We start from the raw sequence: 14,364 nt of genomic DNA, 5'->3' as shown, positions 1-14,364 counted from the left end.
CGGCTGACAGCAGCCACGCTGCTCTCCCTCCCCTCTGAACTGCTGGCAGCAATCTCAACCTTGCACAATTTAGTTCTTAATTACAGATTGCCTTGCGCGGGTCTCTGGTTATTCCACTTTTGTTTGTCTCATTCCCAAGAAGCTGGGGGGGCGGAGCTTCTGCTTGCTCCCAGGTCTGGCCACAGAGCTGACCTGACTTTCCCAGGAAGGAGGGTCTGCTGTTCTGAAAGCCGATGGCCACCCTGTCACACTCCCAGTCTCCACCCCAGAGGTATGCCTCCTACCTCTGCGTGCACATGCACGCGTGCACACTCACACACGCACACACACCCACACACACATTTTCTCTGTTGCACACTCATCTCATCAAAAGCTCTCTTCCCAAACTGAGGTAATTATATCGACACAAGACAGAAGGTGCCCTCCTAACTGAATCCTGGGCACTGCCCTCATTGTGGAAGTCCAGTTTAGATCATCGAGGACACCAGAGTTGGTAAAGCTCCCAGGACCAGGGAAGGTATTGATCTCACCTCCTCCAGAGAGACTGGCCTCCACTGGGAAGTGGGTGGGGACTTGCTGTCTCCACTCTACTTCTGCCCTTGCCACTATGTTCTCCAGGGGGAGTGGAGAGACGTGGTCTTTCCACATTAGTGCTTAGTGGTGCAACTTGGGGGCTGGAAGGGAGGCCCATCCTCCACAGAGGGCGGGCACGTCCTCTAGCTAACCTGGTCTCCATCGACCATCTCCTTTGCCAAAACATCTCTGCCTGACCCTGAGACCCCCCACGGGGACCTCCCAAGCTGTTCATTCTTGGGGTTAAATACTGTCCATCTCCAGCTTCTCATTTCAAAGTAGGAAGAGGTCCTAAAGGCTCAGAATGATCTAGATTTCAGGTTGGGTTTCTTCCTGGACACTTAGAGGGTAGCCTCAAGGTTTGTGGCTTGGTGAGAAAGTGCTGACAAGGGCCAAAGGGTTGGTGAAAGGTCCAGGAGAAGGGACTTCATGTGTGGTGGGTCCCACCCCTGAAGCCAAACTTGTCTTCCTTTACAATTTTGCTTGTGGCAATCCTAACATGAGAACAAACAAGTGAATAAACAAAAGGGTGCTTATGTAAGAACAAATAAAAATAATTATGCAGCACATCACATATACGCACAGATTGCAGGAGCCAGGGAGGGGCGTGTCCCCGATCTGGTCTGTTGAAAGCCACCTTGACAGTCCAGCCTCTAGGAGGAGGGGATGCTGTCCTGGAGGGAGGTGGCTTGTGACTCCTTCACCATCGCAGCATGTCAGGGAGGGAGGTGCACACAGAGCCATTGGCAGAGGTTTGGCAACTGGGCGTGCAAAGCCTCTCACCGAGGGTTTTGGTGGCGTCCTCCTCTTGGGCATGGCCCTATGCAAGGAGCCGTGAACACTCCCAGGTGTTCCAGGGACAGGCAGAGGGCTGAGTCTGTGCCAGACATGAATCCTGCCAAGCAATGAAGCCAGCTGGGGGGGGGTCGCAGGACCAGGACCCGGCTCACATATTTGGAGGACCTTCTGCACCTTGTCCTGTGTCTGCAGCCTCTTTCCAAGCTTTGAGACTGCCTCCTGGCAGAATTGAACAGGTCCAGACGGTGGTTGTCTGAACCACCCGTGGGTGCCCAGGCCAACCCTGTAGAGACGGCCACGTTCCAGGCTCTGGGTTGGCAGAGAAGCTGACAGCAAGTTCCCACAGGGGATTGGCAGGCCCGGCTGAGGCAAGCAGGCTCTGAACGGTGGTCCCTCCTCCCTGTGGGAGGCCGGAGGCTGAGGCGATGGAAGAGCAGGTGTTCAAAGGGGACCCAGACACCCCTCATTCCATCTCCTTCTCTGGCAGTGGATTCCTCTCCTACTACCAGGCTGGGGCTGTGGATGCCCTTCGGGATCTGGCGCCTCGGATGCTGGACACAGCCCATCGCTTCGCAGGGACGTCGGCGGGTGCTGTGATTGCCGCCCTGGTCATCTGCGGGATCGAGATGGGTAAGGGCTTTGTTCTGGAGGGCGTCATCAAAGCAGAGCTCGAGGATGCTTTGGAGATGTTTTGGGGGACAAAACCAGGCCTGGGAGGCAGGAAAGGAGGAGATGGGTCAGTGGGACAGTGGGCAGCTTTGAAGTCTGCGAGGTCACAGCCTTTGACCCACTGGGTGAATGTGGACCCAGCCTCTCTCCCTCTCCCTCAACATCCTTACCTGTGGGCTGCCCTGTGTCTCAGGGCCCAGGTGAGGGACAGACAGTATCTCTCTTAACATCCCGTGTCAGAAGTTAGACCAGGACACAGTCACATGTGGGTTAAGAGCTGCTTTTTGTGACCTCTTTTCAAATGCAAATAACCTTGGGAGGGGAGACAGGTCAGGTCCACCAGCTTGGTGAGATGGATTTGTTCACCCTTTCCAGGTGACTGGAGAGATGAGAACCCTGAGGTGGGGGGAACGTAGGGGGGTGGGGACTTGAGGGGGAGAAACTGGAAATCAGGGGGGGGGGCAGAATATGGCAGCTCTCACTTCATCTTCTGCTCTGCTAGTCCACGGTCCTTAGATAGAAGGATGGGGCCACACTGCAGACCCAGAGGGAGGACCACAGAGCAGCCTCCCAGCTGCCCCAGAGCACCAGCCCGATCACCCAGCCAACCACCATGCTGCTGGGGGCATTCAGTCATCTTCCAGGCTCTCAGGGGGCAGAAATTCGAGAAAAAAAGAAAGATAATAAGCGTTCAAACAAGGAAACTTCTAAAGCAATGTCAGGAGATGATAGAATCTAGAATGAATTACAACAGGACAGTGACAGAGGATAAAGTGGGGACCATGTTTTATTTTATAGTATTATAATTAGTAGTAGTAGTAGTAGTAGTTCTGGGCCCAGAAACCCCTACCACTGAGCTGCATCCCCAGATCTTTTTTTTTTTTTTTTTTTTTTTCACTCTGAGACAGGATCTCACTAAATTGCTGAGGCCCGCCTTGAACTTGTGATCCTTCTGCCTCAGTCTCCCAAAGGGCTGGGATTACAGGCATGCCACTGCACCTGGCTGGGGGCTATAAGTGGTTGGGGGGAGGTGACATCCAAGCATGACCTGCACAGAGAGGAACAGCCCAGAAGCTATAGGGTGAGGGTGGGGGAATGGAGGAAGACAGTGGGAGGCGGGATTGGAGGGGCATCTGGAGCCCAGCTCCTACCTCACGCTGACACCTATGAGCACCGGCTTGATGGGATGCAGACGGCGTGCTGGGGGTGGGGGCGGCGGCAGAGAGCATGCGCATGCGCTGCTGTTTCAAGACCCGGGACCTGGAAGCGAGTTCTTGAGTTTTCTGCGTCTCCGTCTTTTTCACTGTAGAAGGGAGATCCAAATAGTGGCCGCTTCCCAGGGTTGCTGAAGGACTCGGTGGGCTAGCACGGGAACTGCTCATAAAAGCACCTGGTAACCTGTCAACGCTCTGAACTGGGCACAGCGGGTTGGGGAGGGCGGGGTATTTCTAGGTTGAGGGATGAGTGGGGCTGGTGGCGAGGACCACCAGAATGATTGCATTTGAAGAGACAGCCAGAGAAACTTGCCGAAGGCCCAGCTGCCCCAGGTGAGGAGGAATGGGTAGCAGAAAAGGCAGCCTTCCTGCCTGGGACCTCACTCAGCTGGGCGGAAATCTTTGCTTTTAAGAATAGTAGCAATGCCCACTGGCTGAGTACCTCGTGTGTGCAAGGTAATGTTTTATTTTTAACATTTCACAAGGAATAAGTGAAAGTCAAACAACAAAAGCATACAGAGTGGAGAAAAAGCCTGCTCACTCTGCGGCCCCCATCCCACTCCCGCTCCTGCGGCCAGTGCTGTCAGCATGGATTGTTCCAGATTTTTTTTAAGTACAGTCTTCTCTTGTGAAGCATTCTGTGCCTCTATCACCCAATGGACCCCCAGGCGGGTCTTCAGAAAGGGGATGGGTCGAGAGCCCTGGCTGGTCCCCGCTCCTTGTCCTGGCATCACAGACCTCCTGCTTTGGAGTGCCCTGGCTCCCTGGGGAGATCTCTCCCTCTCCAGGTGCCAGCCTTGCCTCCCACTCCAAGGCACCCGCCATCCTGTCTCTATATCGAATTCTCCAAATATGCCATCTGAGTGAGTCGATGTTGTCTTCACCATCTGGTGTCCAAAGTTTTCCAAGTAGATTCGGCGCATTCAATTTGATAAATACCAGCAAAAACCTACTTGGCCAGCCTGTGGCAGGAGTGACCCACAGGAGACCTTTTCACTGACACCTGTGAAAAGGCCTCCGGTCTGTGGGATCAAGGTCCAGAATGTGCTGCTGCTCGTGATCATGAATACTTCAGGGAAGGGTGAGGTGCCTGTGGGCCTTGCTCTTTCCACTCAGCGTTTATGAGACTCCCATGACCCTCCAGCCTCATTCGGCACTTGAACTGCCAGGTAATTTACTCGTAACTGGCACTTCCTTTATGTTAGGCCCTGTTCTCTTTCTTTGGCACATTAACTCATTCAGTACTCACAACAAACTCCGTGGTGAAAACTATTATTATCCCATTTTATAGAGGAGGAAACTGAGTCACAAAATGCTTACATAACTTGCCTAAGGTTTGTACAAACAAGACTTGATAAAGGTAGAATTTGAATTCAGTCTGGCCAGAGTCTACACTGTCTTGCCCTTGAAACCACACTGCCTCTCGACAAAGCATGTCAGGGGGATGCTGACTGTGTAGACAGCAGGGCCCAGATCAGCTACACTTGGCTGAATTACTCTCCAAATAGTTGTACCAGTTCAACCCCAAGCAGCATATATGAGCTCTGATTTCCCCCACAGAGTCATCTATCCTTGGTAGTGTCAGACTTGAAAGTTTTGTGTCAATCTAACGTGTTGTGGAATTCTCTCAGGGATTTGGCTTCTTTAACCTGCATGTCCTGATCGCCAGTGAGGGTGAGCCTCTACCTGTTCCGGATCCTTTTGCTTCCTCCTCTGTCACTTGCCTGCTCGTGACCTTGCCCCTGTTTGGTTTTTCCTCCTGAGTTATCTTCTTCTTTAACCTCTAGGTGTTCTTTGTTTATTCTGTACGCTGGTGATCAGTTCTAGCCCTCGCACCTATATTCCCTGCTCTGAAATTGTCTTTTTCTTTCTGTTGTCCTTTGTCATTCAGGAAATTTTAATGCAGTCAAATGGACCCAGCTTTTCTTCTTATGATGTGTATTTTTTTAATCTTCATTACAATGGTTGCTTCTCTGTTGTCTTTCAAAAAAATTTTAAGTCTTTCATGTTTAGGTTCATCCATCTGGAATTTATTGTGTTGGTAGGATGAGGGACGACCTAATTTCTTGTTTTGCTGTGCGATGACCAGCTAGAGGCAGCCCTCCTCGCTTAGAACACAGCTCTGGTTGTTCAAGTTCCTGCATTCCTGTGAAACTCTCCTTAGAGTCTCTCCAAGTTTCTGTTGTCTAAGTGGCCTAATTTCTGCTCCAAATTACACTATACTAAACATCATAGCCTTATGATAGGGATGCATCTCATATGGCAAGTCCTTCCCACTCCTTCTTTATTCTGCAAATATTGCCGCTATTATTATTATTATTATTCTCCTCCTCCTCCTCCTCCTTCTTCTTCTCCTCTTTTTTTTTTTTTTTTTTTCTTTTTGGTACTGGGGATTGAACCTAGGGTGACTTAATCACTGAGCCAGATCCCCAGCCCTTTTTATTCTTATTTTGAGAAAGGGTCTCACTAAGTAACTGAGGCTGGCTTTGAACTTGTGATCCTCGCGCCTCAGCCTCCTGAGTGCAGGGATTACAGGCGTGTACCACCAAGCCCAGCTGCCTCTGTTATTCTTTGTCCCACCCTAGGAAAGCTCTGTTGGGATCTTGATTGAAATTACATCTTCCCATTTATAAATATAATCTGTCTATTTATTCTGGTCTTTTTGTCCTTCAGTGAAGATTTTGTATGTCTTTTATTGGGTTTGTTTCTGAGAGTCTTATAGTTTTTGTTGCTATGAGTTCTTTTTTTCTGGGACATTTTCAGATCTAATGGATTATCACTGATAAAAAGGAATGTTATGGGTTTTGCATACTGATCTTGTTTTCAGGGACCTTGTTGAACACTCCCAAGAGTTCTGAATGTTTGTCAGATCGTCTGTATTTTATGCATAAATAATTGTGCTATATGCATGTAACCCAAGATTAGTCTCTCTCTCTCTTTTTTTTTTTTTTTAACAAATTCTTAAACACATGGTTCCAGGGTCTGTCCCCTACAAGGACACATCTCTGTTCTTTATTCCCAAGACTGAGCTTTTCTGTCTTGAGGTTGTTTGTTCCTGTGAAAGCTGAGACAGTGAAGGGTTCGTTTCCTGACTGGCATTCCTCGTTCTATGACAGGGCTGATGGAGAGGCTTGAAAACGTTGGTAAAGTGCTTAACACAGTGCCTGGTTTTCTCTTCTTTCTTTCTTTTTAAATCAGAGCGTTATAGTCATACACAGTAGTTGGGTTCATCCTGACAAAACCATACATGCATGGAATTCAATTTCAGTTCATGTTCTCGGTGCCTGGTTTTCATCAGAGATGAAGTAAATGTTCATTCATTCATTCATTCATTCATTCACCTTCACATTCTTGGAGGTGGTCTCCATGACAACCAGTGGGCTTCCAAAATTTCCAATTGGATCTGAAGTAGGATTGGAAAAATAACTCAAAGTTGTATTTTGGAAAAACACAACTTGTATACTTTGAAAAATACAACTTGTATAATTTTGAGAAAACTCTTTTCTTACTGAAGAATGGATATTTGGTAGACTTGAAATCCCATTCCCATTTAAGCTACTGCTTGGTACATTTCTCCCCATAAAATTGCTTAGCAAGCCCTTCCTCTCTCTCTCCCTTGTTTCTACAGTGTTAGTTGAACATATACTAGGCCCTGCAGAGGAAACAAAGATATAAACCAAATTAAACTGCTTTGCCCTCAAAGAGCTGACAGTCTACTGAAACTTGAAGGCAGCCACCAAATAAGCCTCATGCAAGAAAGTTCCAACTGGATGTTAGAAAATTAAAAGGCATAGGAGTGAGCAAACACCTCCAGTCATGGAAAGCCACCTGGAATTGACGGCTGAGCTAGTGATTGAAGGGTGAGTGGAAGCTGGGCAGGTAGAGACAGGTTGGGCAGGAACCCAGGCTTCTGAGCAAGAACGCAGCATGCCAACATGACAGAGCAGCAGCATGGTGTCACTGCGTGGGGGTAGAACACGTCAGCTGAGGCCAGGGTTTCAGAGAAGTGGGCTTGGGCTCAGGGAGGGCTGCTCTGGGGAAAGCCTGGAGAAAGGGAGCCACGCCTTGGAGAGACCCAAGCAGAGCTGCAAGGCTGCCCCCTACCCAGGCTGCTGCTCCTGGAACCCGAGGTTTCCAGCTCATGGACTGAAACTCAGTGACACAGACTTGTTTATATAGTGACCCAGTAACATAAGTCTAAAAGGAGCATTTCATGATAGGCTACTTATCACACTCTATGTCACAATTTTGACAGTCTCTTCTGGTCGTTAAAAACTGTTCAATCAGCCCAGTGCAGTGGCACACGCCTGCAATCCCAGCGGCTCAGGAAGGGCTCAGCAGGAGGATCTCGAGTTCAAAGCCAGCCTCAGCAACTCAGCGAGACCCTGTCTCTACATAAAATATTTTAAAACAGCTGGGATGTGGCTCAGTGGTTAAGCACCCCTGGGTTTAATCCCTGGTACAAACAACAACAAACTGTTCATCAGGACCCTCAATCTTGGCTGCACTTAGGATCACCCAGGTTCTTCCCACACTAATTAAATCTGGGGACAGTGCTGGGCATCCCTGTTTATTAAAGCTCCCAGGTGGTCCCCATGTGTGGTCAAGGTGGAGACCAACCCAAGATCTATGACTCTGAGCAAGACTATGGCAATGAGCAGGAGAGCATTCGATGTGACATGCCTATCACATCCCGGACTAGCCATTTCCCGGATCTGATATTAATGGGAAGTGGGTTTTTTCAGAGTTGAGAAAAACAACTTCTCTGTAGCAGCTTCAGGCTGGATGAGTTTCTGAGAGATCCTCTGGCTAAGCCATAAACAGCAAGACTGACCAGGCCAGGGGCGCTGACCTCCAAATGTCCTCGTCGCCCATTCCTGCACAGCCCACTCTGAGAAAACGTGGATGGAATCGTGTGTTACAGAGGCTCTTATGGCTGTTTTTTCTTTCTCTCCCCTTTCCCACCCCCATTTTTAGAAATAACTTTATTGAAATATAATTCACATACCATCCAATTCACCCCTTTAAAATATATAACACAATAATGTATGGTTTTTCATACATTCACAGAGTTGTGAAATCATGACTACAATCAATCTTAGAGCATTTTAATTATCCCCCAAGGAAATCTTCTATCCTTTAGTTGCCACTTCTTAATTCCTCTCTGACAGCCGCTCATCTACTTTCCGTCTCTTTAGGTTTACCTATTCTGGACATGTAATGCCTCAGTTACCACTCAGTTAATCCCATCAGGGGATTAACTCACTGACTGGGTTAAGGCTGTCACGACCCAGTCATTTCTTCTCTGAACCTTCTTGCATCGTTTCACACGTAGCTTTTGGGTGACACTTCACATCCGACCCATAACAAGTTGGTAGCTAGGCTCGTGTGACTGTTTGTCCTCTGTTATAAATGATTTTCTCACCCTGCCTTCTTAACGTGCCAACTCACCCCTCTGTCCCAAACCCCCAAACCCAAGATAAAGTGTTTAAAGATGTCGGTCCAGAAGAAGGGCAGGACTGAGTGTTGGTGCTGGGACCGCCCCTCTTCACTTCCACTGTGGTCTAGGGTGGTCACATCCCTGTGTCTGACCACCTGTCCCCTCTTCTAGAGGTGCCATCCCCTCACTTCCCTGTTGTTGGCTCCTTCTCTCCCTCCTCAAGGCCTACCTCAGATGTCCCCTCCTCTGAGGGGTCCTCTTGGTTGCCATCAGGGCCCTTATTCCATCTGCTGTAAGGCGGCATTTGTCACAGAGACCAGAAGAGCAATGGCCACCAGACAGCTCTCGGATTCTGAGGACAAAAGTTACCGAATTTTCCCCAGTCAGATCATGTGTCCCAGTGGCCACGCTCTCCTGAGACTTTCTGGGTGGAGTTTAGCAATGAGGATGTTGGGGTTCACACCAACGCTGGTCTGGCCCCAGCGTCCACACTCCCCGCATCCCTCCATCCCCTCTGGTTCCAGGAAACCCATTTGGCCTCGCCCGCCTCCGTTTAGCTCCGAGCCACGGAGGAGACTTCTGCCTCCCCTCCCACAGCCTCCCTCTGGGAGTCAGCAGTGTCCCCAGGAACTCGCCCTGGAAGCTCTCAAGCATCACGTCATGCAAACCCAAAAAGCTGTGGGCAGAGCCGCCTCGGTTGGGTCAACGGAGGCTTAACCAAGACAGAGGGGGCTCTTGTCCCTGCAGACCTTGTCCTCAGCCCTGCAGCTCACCTTCTCACAGGTGTGGCCTCTCCCTGTGCTCCCAAGAGGGCTCCAGCGTGTCCTCATGCCAGCCAGTCAGAAAGGGGAAAGGGAAGACACGTCCCTCCCTCTCTGGGAAGGACCTCGGAGGTGACGCGCCATCCTGGCAGCCCCACATCCCAGGGACCAAAGCTTAGTCACAGGCCCTACCTGTCAGCAAAGGAGGCTGGAGAGTGCAGATGTCATTTGGAAAGCCACAAGTCCAGCTAACCATTGGAGGTTCACAGATTAAGGAGGAGGAGGAGTGGATATTGGGGACAGGTTACACCCTCTGTCACAAACCATGACGGGTGATCTGAAATGATGGAGACACTCTGTCCCCTTCGTGGGACCAAGACTGTGACTCATGATCACAGATGGAGCCAGTCTGTTGGCTGGCAGGGGCTGACACCACCCACCTCACCCGACTCCTTCTCTCCTTGCTGTGATGTCCAGTTGCCCACAGACTCTGTCCACCTATCCCAGCACTTGGTGCTGTCCTGTTCTAATTGTTTCAAATGTCCTGTGTCATTTCGTCAGCTGGATTAAAGGTTGATCAATCAGATCTTGTGGGCCTCACGGCTCCCACAAGGGCTCATAAAACAAGAGCTGCTTGATTGCTGGCTGTTGGCAGGTATGGACCCCTGAATGTATCTCTCTGGTTTCTCTTTGGGGGTTTGCCTGGCTCTTGGAGAATATTCTACAGTTATAGATGTGACATATAACATTAGAATGTCAAAGAAGGAAGGCCCTTATTTTACAGATGACTGTATTAAGACCCTGGGAGTAGGAAGTGACTTGTTGGAAGTAGACCACATTTAGGTCAATGGTTTTGAGGACTATCTTCCAAGGAGTCCCAGAGTTCTGTGGATGGGGAAGAAAAGCAGGAGGAGGACACCCCTAAAGCCCAGCTTCAACTTAATACAGACCTGCTGTTGTCCATCTCATACAGGGAGGCTCTTGCTAAATTCATTTAAAGAAAATCTTTTAGCATTTTTTAAAGCTTGAAAACCATTTGTTTTGGTCAGTTTTCAGATGCTATGACAGAACACTTGAGACTGAATAATTTATAAAGAAGAGGGGTTTGTTTGGGCTCATGGTTCTGGAAGCTTGGAAGTCCAAGGGCATGACACCGACATTTGCTTGGCTTCTGGTGAGGCCTTTGTATTGTTTCAACTCATGATGAGAAGAGGAAGGGCATGCAAGAGTACATGAAAGAAAAGGAGGCTGAACTCTGCAGATAGAGAGCTAACCCATTCCCTCAATAAAGGCATGGCATTAATTCATTCATAAGGGCTCTGCCCCATGACATGAGCCTCTCCCATGAGGCCCCACCTTCCAACCCTGCTGCATTGAGTGCCGAAGGTCCTTGAGTGGCCAGTGATCTGCCTCACCTTCTGCTTCTCCATTGGTAACTTAAGGTTAGAACATACACCTCGAACATTTTGGTAAGGAACAAAAAACGTGCACCCCTGCTGCAGTGCCAGGCCAATATTAGTCACAAAACAAGTCAAAATAAGTCTTCTGATGCATGAATGCTGAGTTAATGGGTCAGTAAGAGGAAAAGACTATTATCTTGAAATAAAAGCACAGGTAAAGAACATTTTTCAAACTTAACTGAATCATATCCTAGAGAACGTAATTGAACTTATTAAAACAAACCAACATGACTGAATCCAGCATGGATCCAATTAATGTGTTTCAGATTGCAACTGTGAGCTCCGCTGCAAGAGGATTTGGATTTTTCTGTAGGAATTCTATGTGGCTTGGGTGGTGGAAGGATGGGTCAGAGCTGGTTAGTGTTGACCCAGGCAGGGTGCCCCAGGGTTATCACCAACTTGGGACCAAGTTTCATGTTAATTCCTTCATAGGGTTGTATTAGTTTAAGTTCTAGACTACATTTAATGCTGGCATGCAGCTTTTGGGAATTCTGTTTTGGGGGCTTGACTGGTTTTTCTCCAAAGCCACTGGTGCCATTCAGTGGCCCAGCAGCTGGGGGAGGGTCCTGGCTTTACGTAGAGTTCTGTTTGACCCCACCCCCTGACAGCCCTCAACCTTGTTCCCTGTCCCTGCCAGTTTCTGGTCTGGTGATAGCCCCACAGCCACCAGAGCATGCTATTCCTTCTCTTGGCATTGACTTTCTGGTCCATCTTCATTTCTTTTCTTTCTTATGAGTTCAACCATGACTTGCAATTTTATTTCCATTTTATTTAATCTGGACTTTTAGTTGCTTTCCCAGAAGCTGTGGAGTTTCCTTTTAGCTCAGCCCATCGTATTGCTGAAGCTGGAAGTCTCTCCATTGTTCTTTAAGATATGAATGAGAACCTCCATTTATTCCTGTTTGTGTGTGTGTGTGTGTGTGTGTGTGTGTGTCCCGATGTAACTGGATTTCAGTTCCTGGCTGCTGGGTACATTTTCAGAATCAAAATGTCTTCATTAAAAATCATTCCCAGAGCCGGAGTTATTTATCTGCCTGAAATGGCAGTGTTTTCTGTAAAAAGATATGCTGTTCAGATTCACATTCTGGTGTCATGCTATAGCTATTTACCAAGCATTTAGAATCACCAACACTTAGAATGTGCAGGGTACTGTGCTAAGTGTTTTAATGCACCATTTATTTTAATTCCCTCGCAACCTTATTAAACAGGTACCACATTTACAATCATTTTACAAATGAGGAAATAGGGATTAGAGAGATTAAGTCATCTTCCCAGGTTTATGCCACAGAATCAGCACTGGGAATTCCTCTAAATTTCTAGGGTCTACATCCTCTCTAATCACAATTTCTGAAGTTGCTTTGTTATGCAACATGATTGCTTTCTTGCTAAACTCCAGAGATCAAGCAATCCTTTACAGACTGGTCAAGAAAGTGAAATAAAGTGGCATAAGAAATACAACAGGGACTTTTTTTTTTTTTTTCAACAGGGACTTTTTATAAAGTGCTATAGAAATGGTGTCATTATGTGGTTGTAACCACGCATCTTCCAACTCACTCAAAGGAACTTGTATTTTATACATTTAAGCCTCTCCAACCAAATGGATAAAGATTTATTTTCCCCAAACAAACCTTGGAACTTGTATGTAGTAAAACATTGGATGGAAGATCTGGTAAAGCTCTGGGTGTGTTGGTGACACAGGAGGAACATCCATTCTAAAAGTACCTCACCAGGGCACAGCAGGTGTCTACTGTGCCCTCCGAGCACCAGGCACTGTGTGTCTAACAGGCTTGCTTGTTATCTGTGCTTTTAGAATTTTTAATAGCAATTAACATTTTATTTTGAATTAATGCTAGATTTACAGGAAAGTTGCTAAGATAGGATACGGGCTTCTGTATGTTCTGCACCCAGTTCCCCTGAGTTCACACCTGAAAGCATCACAGTACAGCTGTCAACACTAAGACCCCAATGCTGGTCCATGACTATTAACTGTTCTGCAGATTTTATTAGAATTTCACCCATTTTTCTACCAACAGCCTTTCTCTGTCCCCAGACCTAACCCAGGACCCCACGCTGCATTTAGTGCATTCATTTTTAAACCAGTGCACTTAGAATTAAAATAATGTTGTGTTCTTTGCTTCACTTCCGGATCAAACTCTGGGAAAGACAGTTGAGCTCCGTTTCCCATTCCATGGGCAAAACACACAAATGGTAAAGAAACTTCCAGACTGCTTGGGCTGCTATGGCAATTATGTGCTGAATTGGGTCCTGAGAGTGACCCAATGTTGTCCCCATGAATCCACCACTTCCTCCAGTGCAGGGTCTGTGTCCATTCATGTGGGGCGGAAGTCAGAAGCAGGCTTGATGGACAAAGTGCTGTGTGGTTTGCCCCATTGGACCCTGGCTGAATCACTTTCCTGAGAACCCTCTGGAAAGATTCCCATCAGCCCAGCAGAGGAGAAAACCCTCTTTGATTTTCTTCTCACATTCATTCATTCATTCATTCATTCATTCATTCATTCATTTTCCACTTGTTCACCATTAGTTTACTCAGCAAACATTTATTAAGTTCCTACAGCATGCCAGGTACTGAGTTAAGTGCTAGGGAACAAAATGGAAATGGTCCCTGCTCTTGGAGCATTTAATACCTCATAAATGTTTGGCATTGAACTGGGCAATAAGGTGTGGAAAGGGTATTTTTGGTATAGGTCCTACACTCTAGGAAGACAGCTGACCAGAGACAGGGCAGCCCTGAGATAAACTGTGCAAATTATAAGCACCAGAGGCCATTGTCCAGGGGAAGGGGTTTATAGAAGAGGCAGATCTTACACTGGGTTGAGGTCAAGGTCTGGAGAAATGGTAAAAAACAAAAGCGGTGGGGCAGGGATTTTGCACAAAGTACCTTCTGATCAGGGAGGACACTGACATGGCCTGGGATAGAGCCTAGGGTGGGGGAGCCCACGTAAGGAGATGTGATTTGGGTTCTGGTGCTCTAGAGAGAGGCTTCTTGTCTGCCAGGGCCATTGGAGCCTAAGGAGGTGGCCCTAACCAATCCTGGGAGGACAGACCCCCAAGAGCCTTTGAGTAACCATCTGGTCCCACCTGTCATCTCACAGAGTAGCGGCAGCCACTATGATGGGAATAACATTGGCTCTGGGTCCCTCAGGATGTGGAGGTCAGCTCTGCTGCTTTCCAGTTGCATAACCTTGGGCTGGTAACCAGCCGAGCCTGGGTTTCCTCATCTGTAAAGATGAGATAACCACAATACTACCTGAAAGGAGTGTCATGGAATGCTGAGGCCCCAGAGTCTGGCACAGTGGCAGGCACCACCGAGGTACCCAAAAGGATAGCCCTTGAGAGTAGCGACAACCAGCAGGGACCAAAGCCTGGCGAGTTCATGAAGACTGCAAGATGGGCAGCAGATCCTCCAGCGGAAGCCTCAGACGGCTGTG

General features: G+C 48.1%; 1 protein-coding gene across 1 annotated transcript in view; it reads left to right on the top strand.

Moving 5' to 3' along the window:
* Positions 1-1,308: 1,308 nt before the first annotated feature.
* The window catches only part of PNPLA1 (patatin like domain 1, omega-hydroxyceramide transacylase), a 36,824-nt gene continuing 23,768 nt past the window's right edge, over positions 1,309-14,364 (top strand). Inside the window, 1 exon segment of the mRNA XM_079148446.1 lies at positions 1,309-2,001. Within this exon segment, the coding sequence (XP_079004572.1) occupies positions 1,797-2,001 (205 nt within the window). The 5' untranslated portion in view covers positions 1,309-1,796.

Source organism: Sciurus vulgaris (assembly GCF_902686455.1).
Source record: "Sciurus vulgaris genome assembly, chromosome: 7".
Taxonomy (NCBI): Eukaryota; Metazoa; Chordata; class Mammalia; order Rodentia; family Sciuridae; genus Sciurus; species Sciurus vulgaris.
This window is presented reverse-complemented; position numbering and strand designations above follow the sequence as displayed.